Consider the following 20,630-nt stretch of genomic DNA (forward strand, 5'->3'; position numbering starts at 1 on the left):
GGAATTGTCTAAGCCTCCTCAGTCACTGTCTGCCCAGTTACAGGGCTGAGCTTACTCTGTTTTCTTTCTGTAATTGGATCGGAATTGTGAAGGAGTCCTATCTATTGTGAATTTTGCTTCCTTGGGATATTAAATAGGATTTGTATTTGTAGTTGGAGAGAGACCAGGAGTTGCAGCCCTTGCTCCTTTAGTACAGCTTTTTATCATTTTTTTTAACGTTCAGAACAATTTGTTCTGCTTCTAGGTATACTGAAAATAAGCAGGCTCTACAGCAACACAGCACGAACTGCTAGGTTCCCTCTCTACTCCCACCCCCACCCCCCAAAAAAAGCTGGGTTTTGCTCATAATATAAGGTTAATTCATGTAAACCATTTGCTTTTCTGTAAGAAAGATAAAATGGAAACGAGAGTAATATTATGAATACATAAAATACAGGTAAGCAACAGAAGCTTTTTATTAGATCAATAATTAGCTTAGTTGTTATAGAGCATTATTTAAAGTACCTGTGTGAAAGTAAGGTTATTTAAATGTAAATATCAGTAGATTAAAATGTAGAGCTGAATTAGCACAGTAGGTCAAATAATATGTGGCATGACCTCCAGGGTCAGTAACGAACGCAAATCATCCACAAAATATATGAAAATTCATCCACTCTCACAGGCAGCTTGATCAGCAAAGTGGGCGGAGGCCCAACAGCTGAAACTGGTGACAAACCAAGTGTAAGGTAAAGTTTGCTACAAGAAATCAGGGAAGTCTACATCTGTATTCATAAAGTATTAAGAGGGAAAAAAAAAGCCCAGTGAGCTCACATCTGCCCTCCTGGGTAGGTGATGACCCTTCCCATGGTGCCACTTCCACTAACATTTCAATTACTGAGCTGTGAAGCAGCATCGGTAAGAAAATCACCCGATACCTGCAGCTGTAAAAAAGCACGAGCTCGAGTGAAGTACTGTGCAGTGCTTGGGCAGCAAAATAGGCAATGTGATTATTAGAAATTATGTAACTCTTTCACCAAAATACATGAAAAATGAGCAGTAAAGTATGCAGTTTGATCTCTTAAATGAAGACACATTTTACTGAGCTAGTGTGTCTGGATGAATTTTGCCTTATGCAACAGTAACATCTCATTAACCATGAGCAATTCCAAATTTTGTCTCAATCCTGTTAATGTCAAAACATCTTTATTGATGTTGTGTTGCTGGGAATGATTTTGGTAAAATAACAAAGGAGTTATTTTACTAGTACTTTTTTTTTTTTTTTTTTTTTTTTTTTGGTTAAAACGTGTCTTTCGTGGCTGCTGATGCTCTCTTGGTCCTCTTTGGCCTGGGTGTCTCCTTGGGTACCAGGAGCTGGGATGCAAAGCATCCCAAAGCAACCCTTGTGCCACGCACACGGCAGAGCTGAGTAGCCTGGAAATTCACGTTGCTTCGTGATCTCGATGTTGTGTCCTCAGGATCTCTGCAGCTCCCTGCTTCCCACCGACTGAATTTCTGAGCCAGGAAAAACATCTTAACAGAACAACGAATCAAAAGATAAAAAGCGACGAAGAGGCTGGCTCTCACACACGACAAAATACTTATAAGAGCAGTAACTTCGTATTTCTTTCTCACTGAAAAGGTTACATAAAAAACAGCCTTAGTTAAAAGTCCAGTGAATGTAACATTTGGGGTTTTTTTTGTAGGTATTTGACATTTTACAGATAGATGAGATAAATACCATTACTGAGAAGCTGTAGCAAAGGAAAAATATGCTAACCTTGGAATAAAAGTTCATTTTTATCTCTGCGTGAAGTAGATCAAGGACTTTCTGCATTAAGTTCTTTTTTCCCCCCTTTATCTTTCTCCAAGCATTTGATATTACTCAAATTGTTAGATAGAGATTATAGATTCCCTAATTGTAGAAGATGATTTACATTGTAAAGTATACGAGGTTTCTGTTCCAAAGAGATGTTTGTTTATATCTGTATAGAAATAAATTGGTTTATGCTACTAAATTAACTTTGTTCTGGGTCAGGTTTTCATGGCAGAAGCAATTACTGCTGCTCCCTTTAGAGAGAGTGTCTCTCCTGGTTTTGGGATGGCCAAACCATTGCTGTCGTCTACCCCAGGTCGGGGTAATGTGCACCACCACCCTTACCTGAATCACAGTTTTGAGCTAGAGCATATTTTTTTTAATAAATAGATAATCTTGATTTCAGGCAAGAGAAAATTTTAGGAGGGTATTCACAAGGGGAAGGAAAACTCATCAACTGACTTCAGGGAGTATTTTTAGTGTAATTGCAAGATGAAAATGAATATCTTGGGTTTTTTTCTCTTTCCATGTACCAGTATGCTTTTAACAACTTCGCAACATATGCCAGGCATTTGTTGCGATGCGTATGCTGCAACACATGCTGCACAAGAAGGGACTGTGAGACTTTGTCTATGGTATAGAAAAGAACTTTTTTTTTTCAGCAGAAACTGCCTTAGGATAACTGGAAAACCAGTGTTTGTTCCTGAGTAATACTGTGGGTAGTTTACGATGTAGGATTACTATTGTTGTCATTTCTGAAAAGTTTAAATAGAATTATTGTAGGATTTATGTACATCATATATAAATATGCCTTAGTAGAATTTATGTATGCTGTGTATGAATAATGGCTTTTTTATGAAGCGGAACAGTAAGACACCTTTTGAATCTAGTCATTAATAACTGACACTATCACTTGTGGTTTTTTGATCTAGAAGAGTGATCTTTTCCAAATATTTTCTCTTCTTTTAGGATTTTCTGATGGAAACATTCATCATGTTCAAGAATCTCATTGGGAAGAACGTCTATCCCTTCGACTGGGTTATAATGAACATGATGCAGAATAAGTAAGTATAAAGGAAAAAGCACTGTAGCTTTCTGAGATGGCTGTTTCATGTTTGATCTGAAACAACAGTGTTGCTTGGAAACAGTAAAACACAATGCAGCAGCTAGGGTGGTGCTTTTTTTTTTTCTTTCTTCTGTGATGCAAATAATTATTTTAAAATTGGCTTTGGAGATTGCAGGGCAGCGTTTTAGTGGCCTGTTTTGGGGCTCTTAGAGTCCTCCACAAATTAAGGGTGGCATCATTCTAAGAACCAAAATTTTGAAACAAACTGTAGATGCAGTAGGGTTCTATACATGTCTTATAATAATTAAATTTATTCCTTTGGGGATAGATTATATGTTTTGCATATGACCTCAAAAACTAGTGGTTATCCTATGCTGACATAGAGTTGTATGTTCTGGAGTATTTTCAGTGGCATTAACAAGAAAGAATTGAAAGGGCATTTTAAACCCAGATTCCATCAGCCTGGTAATGAAGAGACAGGCTGCAAATGTTTCTAGTCCTCTTTTTTTTTTTTTTTTGCTCAATAATTGCAGCTTTATCATTCTTTAGCATTCCTTTGTGCAGTATTTTATGATTGTGACATTTATTAAGTGTGTCAAATGCTTTTATGTGTACCGTGATGAAAGTATAAGGAAAAAGTATTATATTTAGTAGGTGCCTGGAGAATCTCTTCTGTGCTTACTGGTAGCTACCATGGCTATAGTTGTTGGTATTTACTTGTATAAAATCCTGAACCACAGTTCCTACTCTCTTATAAAAATGCACCATAACTTTAATCTTGGCTTCTGAAGTCTCCTTAATGGCCTAATAAAATCGATTCTTAATAAATATGAGTTAGGAGATTGAGCCATCTTTTGAGTTATACCCATTGGTTATGGATGCACACTGCTGCGTGGCTGCAGCCTGCAAAGCACCTGCTGTTTTAAATGAAGAGCCCTTTGAGATTACCTGATGAGGAAGATCTAAAGCCCCTTGGGTTTCTTTTTTTTTTTTTTTTTTTTTAAATTTCAAAAGTGGTTTTGGTTCAAGAACTCCAACTGTCTCAAGAGTCGTGTTGCAGGTGCTTTGGAAACCCTCACAGCGTATGTTACCTGGCATCCTTCCGAACAGGAGAACACCCCTCTGCTTTGTGGAATTTTTCAAGAGATCGAAATATGATTGGGAAGGTCTGTGTTTGGGCACTAATCAGTCACACGGCAATTACAGTGGTGTGAACAGTATTGCGATGACTGTTCCCCCAAATGTAAAGAAAATTAGTATTCCTTATATTATCTTCACAATACTGCCAAATTGACCCCTCAGTGTTCATTTGGGTGGGGATTTAACCTCTTTTTTTCTTTTTTTTTTTTTTAAACTGCAGAATTATGGTCATAGAAATAAAAGAGCAAAAGTATAGAAAGAGCCTTTCCCTCCCCTCCGTTTTTTCTTTAAAGCACAAAAGTATTCTTACCAGGCAGTTCCTCACTCTGGAATTTGAAGTAATACAGTGTGATGCAGAGATCTGCAGTTAGTGTAGGGGCTTTGATTTTCTGATCCGTACAAATAGTCTTGTCTTTTTCCCATGCTGAGCATTAAGTCCTGAAGAAGCAGAAATGGGATGTGTTGTTAAGATCTTTGATTCTTACTGAATAACCTCAGTACCCATAGAATATTTGAGTAGTAATTAAAGTTGAAAACAAAAACGGTTTTCAAGTCTTTCTGGTGTTGATGAATATCTGCAGAAGTGCTAAAGGGGGTTGTTCATCTCTAATTTACAAGTTCATTTTCATTACACCAGCTTGTTTGTAAATGCTTCTGAATTGATTTGAGTGCTTTTCATTTTTCCTGTTGAAGTTAATGTGGTTTCCAAAACCAGAAAGCTGCATTGTAAAATACCTTTTTGTCCATCTGGTCCATTTATTTTCGCCCCTATAAACTTTTATTGAAGAAAACTAGGACAAATTTAAGAACAAATTCTGTCTTTTAAAGCTACCACGTCCTCTCAATAGAAATAACTCGGAGCATGCCATTTTGTGTCACTCTTGCAAAGTACTTCTTTCTGCAGATCAAGTATTTCTGTGTTATGAGCCAAATTAAGTGAGCTCATTCTTAAATATATCCAGAATGTTTGTAAGTTCATTTGTTTCCCTCCATGAAATATATCTGGTAGTGTGAAACAAAGGGAAAAAAAATTACCCAGCTGGAAGTTAGACCTCCAAGCCCCCTCTGTGAGCAGCAGAGAGACCAGTCCCTTAGGAGTTATCTCTTCACCTGCACGGCAGAGACAGCCCGGGCAGCTCTTCTCCATGCGATGGTTTGCTTCCACATAGTTAACAGTGGATTAAAAAGTTCTGGCTGAGATAGAGTTGTAGCTACGGGGGAAGAGGGGAAACGGAGAACCGCGTGTGAACGACTGCATTACAGGGAATATTTGCAAATACCTGTTTAGTTAAAATTTAGTACTATGCTTTGAACTTTACTAGTAGGATTCTTATATACATAAATATATCCATGCCCATTAATAGTCAGAGAAATTACTGTTGTTTTGTGTAGTTAGCACGCATGTTTTTGTTACAGTGCGTCAAAACTTCAGGGTACTATCTCCTTCCTATGCCCGCAGTATGCTGTGCCGTGCGCAGGATTACTTCCCATGCTCAGCATGCCTTTGTTTCAATAACACAGATAGTCACGCTGTGTTACCACCTATTGTGCTGAAATGAACACAAAAAATCTTCATATCTAATGAGATAATTGTTACTTTTTTGTTCTTACGTGTGCCACTTAATACTCTATTTACTGACTTCTCTAATTTAATTAAAAATAGCACAAATTGCATTAAGAGTCCAAGGTTTTGAATGTCACCGGTTTCATGTAATCCTTTGGTTTGCCACCAATATGTTGAAGGTGGCATTGGTTTGCTGATCAGACGTGGCAGGACATGGTGGTCGCAGCGTAGGTCCATCAGGTGCTGTGCAGCGTTAAGTTGTCAGAGGGGGTAAAAGAAAAGAATATTCAAACTGATGCTATGGCTTTTCCTTCCACTGTCAAATTTCAGTCCGAATTAGCTGCTGTTTTGCAGTAAACAATATCCAAGCAACAGAGATGGAAAGAAACATTGATGACAGGGTGACAGAGATGAATAATAGACCATAGTGTGTACGTTTGAAACAGCTACTTCTAGAAGAGCAAGAGGCTGTGCTTAAACCAGAAAGCAGAATGCCTAAAAGGCCAATACCTGCCAGCACAGTGCTTTTAGGGGTGGTTGATTGAAAGGAATATTCAAATAGTATTTAATAATTAAGTCTTTATCTGTATATTGTCTCAAAATGGCCATTGCTTTGGGGTAAATGTAAAGAAGAGAGAAGACAGAGGGGCAGAAAGAGAAGAAATGGCCTTCGGACGCATAAAATTTTGCAGCAGAGCTGATGGGAATAGCCCTTGCATAGCCACGTTGGATTGCATAAGAATATTGATCATAAACTGTAGCAAGAAACGTTCAGGTTCGAGGCTGGGGGAAATACTGTGGCAGCGAGCACTGCGGTGGATTGCTCGGGACATTGTGAAGTCTCCAGCAGCAGAGGTATTTAAAAACAGTTTGACAAGTGTCTTGCTCGCGTGGTGTTTCCGTGGGCATCGGTCACTCGGGGCCGTTTCTCCGTGTTGGACTGCGTTAGGATTACGTCTCGTTTAAATTTATGTCGCTTTTCGTCTGTTTTAACGGGAATTTTTGAGCCTGGTAAACTCCTGGCAAGTGGTTACTAAATGTATTCATGATCACGGTGCCTAAAAATAAGGATGAGCTAAGACAACTTTAAAAGAAAACGCTACTTGTAGTTTTAAATATTGCTGTTAGAAATTGCTAATAATTCTGTTTAAGATACTTGGGCACCTTTAAGTTACATTCGTTGTAAGGTTTATATGTGTTCACGTTTTCAGGAAGAGTTACTCCTATTAAGGTAAAGGCATAATATCACTGGATTAAAAGGAAGTGTTTTTATCAGCTGTGTTGAAAACTACAGCCGCTTTGTAGCAATTCACCAGATGCCTGATAATGAAATTTAGGCCTGATCTTCAACTATCATGGTATTTGTCATGCAGGTCTCTGTGATAAACTCCGATAGCTCTATTTAGTAGTTGCAAGGAGTCAGGAGGTTTTTCCTGTTTCAGGACAGGGACGGGGAGCACTTTGGAGGCAGATTCTTCATTCCCAGCATCTCCTGCAGGAAAATGCACTCAGAGTTTTAACTGTAAAAGTAGTTTAAAAAAAAAGGCAGGGATTTTGTATTGTTTACATTTTCCCCTTCTAAATCATGTTTAGAAATGATTCAGAAATGTTTTAGAAATTGTTTTTAACTTTTGTCGTAAGCTGACAGGCTAAACTTAGGTTCCTCTTAAACACATAACTCAGAACATGAAAACAGTTCCTCTCTGTGTTTTTGTAAATGAAAATAATTTAGTCTTTGGTCTTACTTTTGGCATTTGAGACAATCAGTTCCTTTGGTACACCTTATGTTATATTAATTTATAGCTACTACTTTCATCTGCAACTGTTCCAGTGGAAGCTGAGCTGCCTATGAAAAATGAATTTGATGTTTTCTGTTCTATTTTTTGTGTCTAATGTCCACATTTACATAAAATACCTGGTTATATTGCCTTTTGAAGTCAGAGAAAAAGGGATGCGATGCTTCTCAGTGAGAATGCGGTTTCTTGTGCCCACGTATTTTTTTCCAGAGGAAATATATCTTGCCTTGCGGAGGGAATCTGGCGGGTGTTACCTGCTCCCCACTAGTGCTGCATTGGCTTTGCAGGTGGGTGGAGGTGTGTTTCCTCCCGAAAACCCAGTCCAGAAGCTTAATGAATTTTCTGTGTGAAAAACAAAAAAAATCTTGCAAAGAGGAGGAAGAAAGCTCAGGGAGGTACGTCTGGTAAACACTATCTTTTTACTGTTGCCGGAGTGGCTTGTACATGTTTATTTTTGGAGCTTCCAGGGAAATGTAGGCTGTTCTGCTCCATGGTTGTCATAGCAGTACCTGTCAGATCCATACTGCGCTTTCAGAATTAACTTCAGCTGTGTATGTGACTATCCATCAATAGTGTGCAAACACTGAAGTGGTTATGAACTGAAGCAAGTTTTGCGTAACTGTGAACCTTAAAATGTAGTACAGGCTTTAGTTGCCTAAGAGTTATTCTTACTGACAAGTAACCCGAAGCCAAAATAAAATTGTTTTTCAGATTATTGAAATTTTGCTTAATTGCAATATTCTGCTAGGCTTTATATAGGCATATAGAAATAAAAACACTGATTTTTTTAATAAATGTATGAAAATAGGCTCTTTGCACTTACATAATTGACCAGTCAAGTTGCATCTGTCAAATTAAATGCAAGTGCAAAAGCTCTTATTTAAAATCCATCCCAAGCTACTGACGGATGGAGGTGTGGTTTTCAGAACAGGGGAGAACAGTCCGGAAGGACGACAAAGGTTCTGGATAGAAAACCGCAGAAAATGCAGGGACACAACACAGTTCTACAGACTGTCAAGTAATATCAGACATATGGGATGCGGGGAGAAAGCACAAAAGAACTTTGAAATCGTTGCTTCATTTTCCAGAACCCCTGCACAGGTACATGCATTAATACCATGTTCAAAGAGATTATTAGTAGATGTGACTTGAAAGCTTGCACTTATAACTGGGGCACTGATCATTAAAATATTTACTCAATATGTGTTGATATGGAATATGGTAACTGGTTTACATTTCCAAATAGAATATTGTGATGAAGAAAGTGTTTGAAATGCAATTATATTTTAGGAGGAGAAGGGACGCGTTGTTTCAATGAGAGTCTGAACAGTAGGAAAAGCTTAGATTAGAAGGAATCGGTGCTACTTTTCCTGACTATTAATACATTTTCTATACGACTCCGTGCTTTCTTATTTAGAAAGTTTTAGGAGTCCAGACAAGACATGCAGCTTGAACAAAATAATTTTATTTAGGGATGGAATGAAATAAGACTTCAAATGGGAGCAATTTTGTTTTTCTTTAGTGACAAATATGTCTCTGTATAGAAAAACCTCCCACTATTTACCATGTATAGATTGAGGATAAAAATTCTCAAAGCGTGTAACTTTCTTAGGAGCCAGTTTTCAAAATTAACTCATGTGCTCAAAAGTTTGGTCTTCATCTGTAAATAGAAGAGATGAGTGCATGTTGATAAATTATATAAAGGTACAGTTTCTGTACATGCAGGGAATTTTTTTGCTGTCCATAAAACCTAGTTGCATAATGTACTGACCTTTTCAGTAAAGACCTTGCAGGATTTTTGGTTTAGTATTGTACCTGTCAAATTAACTGGACCTGGGAGTAAAATGAATGTACTTGACTATGTTTAAAATAACACGGGGGGGGGGGGGGGGGATTCTTACTCAAAAGGCTGAGATTCCTTGAAGGAATATGCTTCAGTGGGTGCTCTTTTCCCTTGATGGTTTCCGTAGTGGGAGGAAAGGAAGCATCCCCCGTAGCAGGTTATTTTATCCCAGCCATTAGGAGTTAGAAATGTTGTGCCTGCCATAGGTGGTATATTGATAACGGTACTGTCAAGAGAACCGATGAACAGTTGGGGTTTTGGCAGTCCACTGGATTTAATGGATCTGGTTTTCTCCTTTATTTCTGTTATCTGTGATCAGTTATGCTAGAGAAGTTGAGTAGCAGCCTTTGCGCCAGTGGAGCTGCCAACGTTGGGGATGTGTCGCAGCCCCTCCCAGCCCCCCCAAAACATCTGCTGCTTCTCCGAGTACTCCCTCCGTTTATTTGTATCATGATTAATCTCTCCGGGGGTCTAGAGGTGGAATAATGATTTCCAGCACTAAAATAGTTACCATTTTAATCATCATTATACAGTCTAAATTATGGGTTTCATATGTTTGAAGGCGTGTGGTTTTTGGTGAAGGCATCCTGCAGCAAGGAAGGTGGGCTTGGGCTGGGTGACTGTGTCGAGCATCCGCTGTGACTCTGCTCGTTCTGTCTTTTATTGTTATGCTTCCCTTGACAAACCTATTTTTCTGTCCCTAAAGCGTGGATGGGATTTGCTCTCCTCCTGGGAATGTAGATCTCTGTACCGAGCCATCTCATCAGGTGAGGGCTGTTGCAGGTGTATTTCATCCTAAAGCACGAGGGAGATGGTGCGTGTAATTTTGCTGGGGAAAGAATAATCCTTATTCAGTACTCGCTTCAAAAATACCACTGTGGAGCATTAGACTAATATGCACATCTCCATTGTTCAGCGGTAGTTAACGTCGTCTCAAAGTCTTTCTGATATATTCCGTGACACTTCAAACTTTTATGTGCCACAAGAAAATTATGGTGAATTTAAAGAAGAGAGTTGCGTGTTGGGGAGCATCTCTTCCTGAACTAGAAAGAAACACGTAGGGATAAAATGATTCCAGCTGCGGGTGTTCTTGAGTTCAAGTTTTATATATGAAGGAGGTAAAAGGTGAATTAAGGTTTTAGAGACTTTTCTCTTGTTTTCCTCTGTTACAAGGCCTTGCTATTTTTGGCTCTTTGCTAAGTTTTAAGTAGCAAGTAAGTCTTAAGGTTTGGACCTAGCAATATTCCTGTTTGTTAACTGGTTGTCCTCCTTTGAGTGGTGGCAGATTTTTAATCCCCACAAGACATTTTGAATGCTACGTGTATCTAATGAAGTTTGAGAACTGTAAAGAGATGTGCGAATTTAGAATAATACTTCATGCAGCGGACTTCCCGTGTTACTGCTGCGGTTTTTACGTATAGGGTATTTCATGGGGCTTCACTGGTAGAGATAGCTACTAAACAAAGAGCTTGCCCTGCTGGTCATCTTCCTTGATATATTTTACCAACTCTTAAATATTTGTTCTGCAAACAGGTAATGAGCGATTGAGAGGCACCTCACAGACTGTTGGTTTTACAAGCGGCTCAGAAATGTGATGCTTTAAAAGAAAAATAGGGCATACGAGCTCCATGAAACTGAGCAAAAGTAGCAGCTTGGCTCAACGGTTACAATAAGCAAAAGCAAGATAACATTCCAAATAGCTTTTTCTTCCTCAGTTTCTGGAATCATCATCCACAGTATGCTGTAGATGTCTGGTTTCGTTTGTTTTTAACAAGATACTAATAAAGCCAACTCATTATTTTGGATACTAGCACTTTTTTTTCCCAACTTGCATATGTACAGTGTGAAGAACTCCTGGGTTTAATATATTGTTTTGAAAGAAAGCTAGGGGAGGTTATTAGGCTATGTGTCATGATAATTCTTTGGTAAGAGTCTAACTGAGATCTGAAGAACCATTGCCAAATTAATTTCAAATGGAAGAGAATTATTTGGATATTATTTTCCCTCCTAGAATCTAAACCTGGGTTGACGTTAAAATACTTTGTGATGATTGTCCTCGTGAGCCTATTATACCAACCAATATATTTACCAGTTTGATTTGTATGAAATTTTTTGGTTATCAAATGGTGCGGTTCAAGAAGAATTCAATATATTCTGCACTGAATAGTGGATAATAATAAGTTGTTACATATTTTTGTTTGTCTGGTTTGAGCTTTAATTGTTTCAGGAGTAGCAGAAACCCTTAGCAGATTACCTTTAATCAGATAGATCCTTTAGTGGAAGAGTTCCTTTAATTTAAAATTTTCTGATTCTAAATTTTCTAATTGTAACTGAAAAAAAACTAACTGTAATTTTAAATTTTAAATTGTTTTTTATAAATTCTAATGTTCTTTTTCTCTTTTGCTGTCTGAACTCGCTCAAAAGACCCTGTTGTGTAGATATTCAAAGTTTAGCTATATATAAGGTTGAGGGAGGTCAGATCATGAACAGTAGAATTCTCATTATTGTACCAGTGTGAGTGTTTGGGATGAAGCTGCATATAAATATTTGCTTTCCCATTTCTTGAAGCCTTTGGGACCACGTGCCTTACAGCTTTATTCCGCTTTGCCTGGCTCCTCGCGTTTAGTTTTGGTGCCGGATCAGTCTCTTTCCCTGCAACACCGAGTTTTGTGGGACCACCCGGAGGAGTGATTGCTCTCTAGCTTTCCCAGAGGAAAAATTAAGTATCGGCCGTAAACGTGACAAAAACCAAGACTGAGAAAATGATGCCGGTGTCCTTTGGTGGTGGGAGCCCAGAGGCATCCCGGTGGTCCCTCGTCCCGCGGGGCTGGGTCCGGGGCTGGCAGAGGATCCCTTCTGCAGGAGTGCACCGCTCTGATGGGAGCAGGCTTAAAGCTAGACGGCACCTAGTCCTCTCCTCCCAATTCGTTACGCTGGCCGTCAGCCAAAAAGAGCGGAGCCCTTCCCCGAAAGCGCTGTCCTTGTTCTCCCTTCGAGCGGCAGGACGCCCCGATGCAGGGTCCTTCCCCGAGACCTCCCCGTGCTGTGCCGTTGAAGGAGACTTCTGACGTCCCATGTTTCAACGCGGCTTCAAATTATCTTCTGTATGGTAGGAGGGAAAAAGCTCCTACCTTATCGTACAGCCCACGGCCTTGTGATGTGTGCAGCATACACACAAGGACACCTAAACCCCCCCGAATGTGCTCTTCCAGTTACTAATTGACATTCTGGTGCCCTCACAGGCAGCCTGTTCTCTGGGGCAACTGCCTGGATCGATCCGTTCGGGATATTTAAACAACGGCATGAAGTGCTGTCCGCATCGCATACCCAAATATGAAATTGCCTTTTTTTTTTTTTTTTTTTTGGCACAAAATGTATGGCATGAACAAGAAGGTGTGAATACTTGTTTCTTATAAAAGCAGCAGCGCAAAGGAGTTAATTAAATGAAGCTGAAGGTGTTAAATCAAAAAGCATGTTAGCAGGACTCCATTTTTACTAACAGTAAAAGCTAGTGTCATGTGATATCTATTTTTAACATGGAAGGTGTAGCAATTTTCACTTAAAATTGTTATTTTTCCATGTCAGCTTCATTTAAGTTAATACTATTGCACATTTAAAAATACCTAGTGAGTGAAGCATGTGCTGCTTTTTCACATTCGAGTTTTATTAATCTTCTCCTCTTGCAGTATTTTTAAAAACCCCAGTATTTCAGTCTTTAGAAGTAACAAAAAATGTTATTTGTAGATTGGAAATGGAAGTTCAGGCTTAAATGCTTCTCTTGGCTGTTACTCTGTAATGAAGATTTCTGTAGTTATCTTTGAAACCGCATTGTAAATTCTATGTGTTTGACCATCAATTAGTGACTTTGTTATTTTCAGCACTTAGAGGTGGGAGAGAAAATGGCCTTTTGGCTGATCTAGTCGTCTTTTAGAGTTTTATTTACTTTTCCAGTAAAATCAATTGCTCTGTGCTGTAATACTCCTATGTCCTTTAAATAATAATAATAAAAAGTATCAGAACCACAGAAGTTCATGCCCCTTTTCCAAACAAAGAAGGAAAAACCCAAGCTTGTTGATTTTCAGGTAAGTGGGAGGTTTTGCTCTCCCGAGGGATTCCCATAGGAATTGGGAATCGCTGACCCGCCATGGGGATGCCGGAGCGGAGGTGGGGTGCAATTGGCACCGCACAGAGCAAAGCCGCCAGCAGCCGTATCAGGGAAAACACTTTGCCCTTTCTTTCTGCTGAGACAGGAATTTCTTCTGGGAGAAGGTTATGATATTGCAAAGGAAGATAGAGTTGAGTGTGTGGTCCTCTTATGTATCAACAACCATTGCAGGAAATCCTGTAGTGTGTTGATTCCTGTTGATTTAGTTTCCATAGTCAAATCAGTATCTGTAACATTCCTAGCGTATTCCTTCTGACTGCCTTCCATCCATCACCTTTTTGTGATACAGGAATAAAAAATATTGGGAAATAGTAAAAGCTGCAACATTGTCCCTTCTGCATTACCAATCTCAAGAGCTATCCCTCAAGAAATGCAAGAAGAAATTTTCTTGATGGTGGTACAAGAAGTCAGGAGGCTTTAAACCTGAGGGACGAGAGACACAAAAATTCAGCAGGCTTTTGGAGAAGTTTATCCTTCACATACTGAGCCAGTGAGGCTGGCTATGTATGTCTAGATGTGAAGAATGCGTCAGGTTATCAGACTTCAAGAATTATTAAAGGTTGCCCATGACTTTTCCCCTTTTTTTTTTTTTTATCCTGGGATGTGAGTTTTAGGATTGATGCAGTGTCCAGAGCCTTTTACTGTCTGCCCTTTCAAAAATCGCACCTGATTTACATTGCCAGGATTTGGTGAAAAATGACAACTGGATAACGTGTAAAGAAATCTTACGCAGCCTTCTGGCTGACCTGTTTTTACTTTTGGAAATACCAGTTCCTATCTAAGTGTGGTGAGCTGAAAAAGCTTTCCCTGAAGTGGAAGGAATAATGTTTTGAGCCACTTTCCTTTGGCCCAGACAAGCCCATGGGCAAGGAAGGGTGAAACTGTGATGTCAGGAAGCTTCTTGGATTGCTCTGCATTGAGAAAGTCTTTCGTTGTGTTTAGCCAAACTATACCCTGTCTCTTCTTGCTTGCAGGCTGTTGTGTTTCAGAAGACAGCTTGTCAGAACGGACCAGCCCTTGTGACTCCCAAGTCTCATGCCAAAATCTTAATTTCCCATTTTTTTTTGTCTTGTGACTCCCAAGTCTCATGCCAAAATCTTAATTTCCCATTTTTTTTTGTCTTGTAGAGCCAAAAGAGTCGCTTTGTAGGTGAAAGGTGTCCAGAAGCGGCTGTTGGTATCCAGCCTGGGTCCACGCTGTGCTGCTGCTGGCACTGGGGTAGCTTCAGCCTCCAACACATTTAACACCATCTCAATTGTATTTCCCTCTCCTGCCAATATTAGCCCATTTTAAGGAGAACACAGTTATACAAGAGCAAAAATAGTATCAGAATATCAATGATAAATTCACTGCATCATCTCAAATGCTGGTTCTTCTACTGCAAGATTTTTCTGCCATGCATATGTAGCATATTAAATGAACATGGTAGAAGGAGTAGCTTGATTAAACAGAGGTGTTAGAGGTATTATAAAATAGTACTTTGCTCTTCATATATGATTTTTTTAATAGTTCACAAGAACAGTGACCAGCACAGTTATCAATTTAATATAATATTGGTAAAATATGCCTAAAGCCCCATTTGCTTTTAAGTTGGCAACACGTTCGTTTTCTGGGTTTTCGTCTTTTTAAATGACTGACAATTATGCAGCACTTTGGCTTCGGAGAGCAGTAGCCTCGATGCGCAAAAAGCCAGTGAGGCCTTTTCTGGGGTTATTAAATTTTAGGATCAGAGGTATTTCATGAACAGATTCTAGAAAACAAGCTTTTATAGTTCAAGTGTGAGAAAGCACAGCCAGTGTAGTAATAACTAGAGTTTAAAAAAAAAAAAGAATATTATTCATGCTCTGACATAACAGATTGTACAATCATGTGTGAATATAGGACAGTAAGAGTTTAAAGGGTATTTAGAGAGAAAAGAGGTACCAGATCCTTGGCTATCACCACTGTGAAGGTTTATATCACTGAAAATGAGGACTGAAAAGTCATCTTCTCTGTCTCTTAATGGCATAGGAGGCATAGATTTAGCTCAGCCGTTCTTGACAGATGTTTCTCTTTTTTCATCATAAGGATTTGTGTTAAAGTTAAGCAGGCACTGTTGCAGCTGGTAAAACAGACGTATTGACAGATCTTGGGATGAACAGCTTGAAATGATGAGGTGAATTCATTATTTTTTTAACACTTACCAAAATGAGAGCATCCTTAATATACAGGTAATGGATAATCATTTGTGTCAGGAAATATTAGTACTGGGCCACATACTATCAGCTGCTTCTGTGCAACTCTTGTTCTTTGAATGGGTGAACTTTAAGCATCCAAGCTGTTTTTCATTTGGGGTCTTAAAAACAATAATACGAAAGATATTAAAAGTAAATGTTTTCCTTCTTTAAAGTCATTGTATATATACATTCATCAAATGCCTGTTGAGCTGTGAAGGGTGTTTACTGTTCAGTGTATTCAAGGATACACTTGCGTTTGCTCGGCCAGTGAACAGCAGCTTTGATCTCCTAGCTTTTCAGATTTTTGTCCTGCCACATATGGGAAAACCTTGCCCCTCTGCCTGTTGAAAGCCAGCACCTAACGCCTAACTCCCTCCAAAGCCTGCCTGCGCTCGCAGCCGGCATCCAGAGCCCTCTGGCTGCTGGAAGGACCGAGCTCTGGAAACACCTTTGCTGTTCCTCCTCTGACCTTTCCCACCCCCATTTGCCTGTTAATTTTGCCTAAACCCTCGCCTTCAGACTTGGGAACAGCCTTACCTTTGTGGGAGTTGTTTGCTGATTGCCAGCAACTTCAGGAAAATACAAAAATTTAAATAAATACATGGTTGCTCCAGAAGGTGTGAAAACTGTAATTTTTGAGGTCATTATGATTATCAGTAAAATGGAAAAGATACCTGCAAGTAGCTTCAGAGAGACAGCTGAAAGCGGAGCTTCTGATCCCTGAACCCGCTATCTCCGGCTGCGTTGTGACAACTTGCCAAAGTTCATTTTAGAGCTACCGCTGCCGGGTGAAAAACACCACCTCTCATTTCATACAATATCATCCCCCTGATTAATTTTTTTTTTTTTTTTTTGACAGCTTGATTTGTTTTGGCAGGCTTTACGCTGGCTCAGGTGTCATCTGTCTTTCTGTAACTGGTGTAGAGGCAGCTTTAAAGCACTGGGCTGGTGCAAGGGCTGTATCTCGTGCGCTGTGGCCGATTCCCAGCATTGGGATCGCTCCCCTGACTGGGACCAAGCGGATACCGATGGGTCACGGCGTGCTGGTGATGGACAGTGTGACCTTGGGCGGGATGCTGCCAGGGAGAGCCTTGTTCCTCTTATCTCAACCTTGATCTTGTATCTCTAAACCAAGCGTAACTTCTGGGTAGTGAGTAGTTTGCAAAGGTGATTCTTCTGCCACCGGCTGCCATCCGTGGGGAAGGCTGTTTGCCATTATACAGTCATACGTATGCATATGTGCCGTTGATCGCGGAGGGGCAGGGGGCCGGGGTACCAACTCTACCCTGTTAATAGCACGTATTATTGTCGCCTTCTGGATGGAGGGGATGATCAGTATTGCTTTAAAGAGCTACATCTGGCAGGTCATTAAAACTGTTAAGAGTAATTATACTGCATTCTAGGTGCTCACGAGTGCTGTGGTTAGGCACCGTAAGAAACTTAAGTGTTAACACAAAGAGACAGAGTAGAACAGAAACTTTCCGTTTGGAGTTCTGCAGTATGTGCAAGTTACACACCGTGGCATCAAACACGGGGCACTAGCACGGAGTTCCCCTGTGCCGTTAGAGCATCAGCCCGCGATCGCCACTGGTTTTCCTGGGCTCTTGTCAAAGCCATATGGATGTTGCAAAGTAAATTTTTGACCAGCAGCTGCTCTGTTCTCCAGTAGGAAACTTGGGATCAAGGTGCAGCAGCAGTTAGGTGGGAGTGCACAGGGTAAGATGTCTTTTGCTAATATATCAACATTGAGATGCGTTGCACCATGCGACAAGTCAACTTATCCTCAAAAATGCTGGGAAGTTGGTCCACCAGATGGGCTTCTGCATGGCGATGAGTGCCATCAGACTCCTTCACCAGGACGTATTGCGTGTGGGTTGGATCGATGAAGCGCACAGGCCATGAAACAGGGAAGGCTGTAACAGCTGTATCCACCCTCCCTGGTTTTTATTTCTCTCTTACATTTTTCTCATGTTACATGTGAAAATTTTGGTTCCTGTTGCAGTCAAACTGCAATAGCTTTGTGGGAGGAACAGATGATCCTATATTAACGGAAAACTACCTTTATGACATTACTTATTTCTTCATGCTGAAATTTTCCCTCTGAGAATTCAGATATTCAGTAATCACTCGTTTTCTTCCCCTCTGTGTTTGGCTCTGATAAAATGTATTAGTTTCTGTGGTTTACCTTTTGCTGGACCAGTCATTTCTGCGGTATGCAAGGCGTAACAAAAGTACTCATAAAGTTGGAAAAATGAGTAAGATGTAGAAGAAGATATTCGATGCTTTTCTGACAGTTCACTTAGATATCCAAACAGAAACATTTCTGGAATGAATTTTAGTTGCATGTTTTTGTCAGTGAGATCTTAAAAGGAGGTGCGGGACTACGATGTATTTGTGAGTATTCACTCTCCCTCCCACATTGTTGTCTCACGTTCTTCTTGCTGGACTGTTTTGCATCTTTTCAGCCAGCAACCATCTTTAATTTTTAAAAATTAAAGTAAACTTGCCAACTGTCAAAACCAAACATGTTTTATATAAGTTCTCCTTGAACACTGAATACTTTTTCATTTGTCACACTATTCTTGACAACATGCTTCTTCCCCAACCACTTCAGTCATGTTTTCTCAAGGCAAAGTTTTCTTAAGGAAAATATTTCCCTCTTTGAGATACATCTCATAGTTATTACCTGACTAATGTATTCATATTGGGATATACCTTCCTCTTCTGGTACAGCGTCAGGCACTTTTTAGGCTTACCACATACGCATTCAGCACTTGCCACTGTATTGTGTCCTAGAAAATACTACTTCTTAGCCATAGAGTTTTTCTGGTCTACATAAACCTGTGATTTTCAGTGCTTTCGACAGCATCTAAGGATTTTCTTTTAGTTTATTTTTTAAGAATTATTCCTCATCTTTTCCAGTTTGTCCAAATGTTTCTACTGCAGGAGTGCCAAGAAGCAAATGTACTTTTTCAGGTGAATACTGATCAAGGAGTATAGCGAGGGATCATTGCATTTTCACTCCTTGCCAGATTCAGTGCTGGAGTACCTTAGTGTAGCAATGAAGTTATACAAATGTGTGCTGAGTTTGGCTTTCCGTCAAATGACACTTCTATGTACGCAGACCAAACCTTCAAAGCTCATTTTTCACCCTAACTGTGTTTTGATACAGGCAGTCTGCTAAGGAAGGGAGTAGAGGCTCGGTTCTCCTTGAAGAGCATGTTCTTGGCTCTGCTGTAATTTCTCTTGAAGGCTGAGGACTCGCTTTCTGCATCCACTTCTTCATTCCTGCTGTCTTAATTTACTCTTTTCTGGTCTGGTCTAATCGTCTCCAAAAGAAAAAAGTCCACCACTCTAGTAAACTCTTGTGTCTCGATTGAAGAAGGTGAAAATCCCCCTCTCTCGTTTGGTGCTGAAGTGAAAGAAAACACAGTTTATAATGAATATGAATCTACAAACAAGCATTAAATGTAAAACCCAAGGGACTTGCAAGATGGTCACCAACTAGTCAGGGCTGATGCAGGTGGTTTTCAAATTCTCTGTATTTCTAAAAAGCCATTGCACTCTTTGACGTCCATACTTGTCAAATCCTACTGAAAGCAGCCAGTTGTCTTAATTAAATTAGACTCACATTTTTACAGCTTCCTATATTTTAGTTACTGCCAAGACAACTGACAACAAGAAATGAGGGATTTATGAAGAAATCATGAAAAATTTATGCTGGCATATGTGATTTATTCATCCAGCGTATAATATGTATTTTAAATTCTAACATCAGAGCTGCTAATAAGAAATTTGAAAATAGACTAAAACTGTTGATCGTCTTGTATGAATATGCAGACTGCACACTAGATTTCCATCCTTCACCATGCTTCGTATTTGACTCACAATGAAGTCAATGTAGGTTTTAGACATTTAGCACTTCTAACTTACAAGAGTTTGTTTCATTGTTAGTCAGGATGTCAAACTAATTATTTGTTAGAAAAAACACATAGAGTAAAAGCCCTTAGGAGAAAACTAGAATATTGGCAATGGCAAACTTACACCAAATCCTTCCATGTTACATCTTTAAAAAACAAACAAACAAAAAAAAACCAAAAAACCCCAACAAAACCCCAACCCAACACTCAAGTGCATCTCTGAAAAAAAGCAGAATAGTTTTAGTTTGGGGGGTTTTTTTCAAGCTTTGCTGAGCAGTTTCTGGATATTATCTTCACAAAGCAGACCTCGGTGTGTGGACATATGAGTCCACAGGGAAAATAATAGCATTTTACTCAGCCTCATTTCAGTTAGACTGTTGCATTAATTTCCTTTATAACTTGTGACATCTGTACCATGAATTGCTAATTTATTTGTTCTGAAATTTAGGGGGAAAAAAATTACCCCACTGAAGCCAGTGAGCAAGAATGCTGTTGCATTCAGCATTTTTTTCTGTGGTTCCCCTGGCAGCACTGACTCCTCCATTTTGTGCTTAACCTGGATTTAATTTAAATTTGTTAACTTTCCCTGTGCAGTACATAGAGTTTTGTATCAGAGCATGCTGTTCTCTCTCCTGTAAAATACCTAATCCCTTTTACTTACGTGTTTCTGTTAAAGCTGTTCTCTTGTTCTCATGTGGAAATCCTACCTGTACAAGTGTGATAGATGAAATGCAGCAGTAGCCTTGATTTAACGTGGGGACCGTGATAGTTTTGTTATAGCTGATAAATAGAAAGGTTTCGTGTTAAGACACACTGAAGCAGTTTCTGGGCAGAGACGTAGGTGTGGGGTGAGCGGTACGGCTGCAAGACTGGGTGATCACGAGAATTGATCTGTAGATCTATAAAAACTGTCTTCCCAGTCTGGCAGACAGACTGGTGAGAGACGTCTCGCAGAAAGCGTGTGGCACACGCTAGCCATATACCGCAATTAACCAGAGATAGCCGGCTTGTGATGAGACAAGATTTATTGGTACACACTGGTTTTCCAAGTTTTTCAGCTAATTCAATTAAAAAGCTGGAAGGGCTGGGTTGTGTTTTGTGGACAGATATGTTAGAAAGCAAATAAAT

General features: G+C 39.6%; 1 protein-coding gene across 2 annotated transcripts in view; it reads left to right on the top strand.

Moving 5' to 3' along the window:
* The window catches only part of DOCK1 (dedicator of cytokinesis 1), a 313,031-nt gene that overhangs the window by 182,803 nt on the left and 109,598 nt on the right, over positions 1 to 20,630 (top strand). For both annotated transcript variants that reach the window (XM_069797209.1, XM_069797210.1), the window contains exon 29: positions 2,762 to 2,856. In XM_069797209.1, the coding sequence (XP_069653310.1) occupies positions 2,762 to 2,856 (95 nt within the window). The remainder of the gene's footprint in view (positions 1 to 2,761; positions 2,857 to 20,630) is intronic.

This window comes from Haliaeetus albicilla, chromosome 11 (genome assembly GCF_947461875.1).
Source record: "Haliaeetus albicilla chromosome 11, bHalAlb1.1, whole genome shotgun sequence".
Lineage (NCBI taxonomy): Eukaryota > Metazoa > Chordata > Aves > Accipitriformes > Accipitridae > Haliaeetus > Haliaeetus albicilla.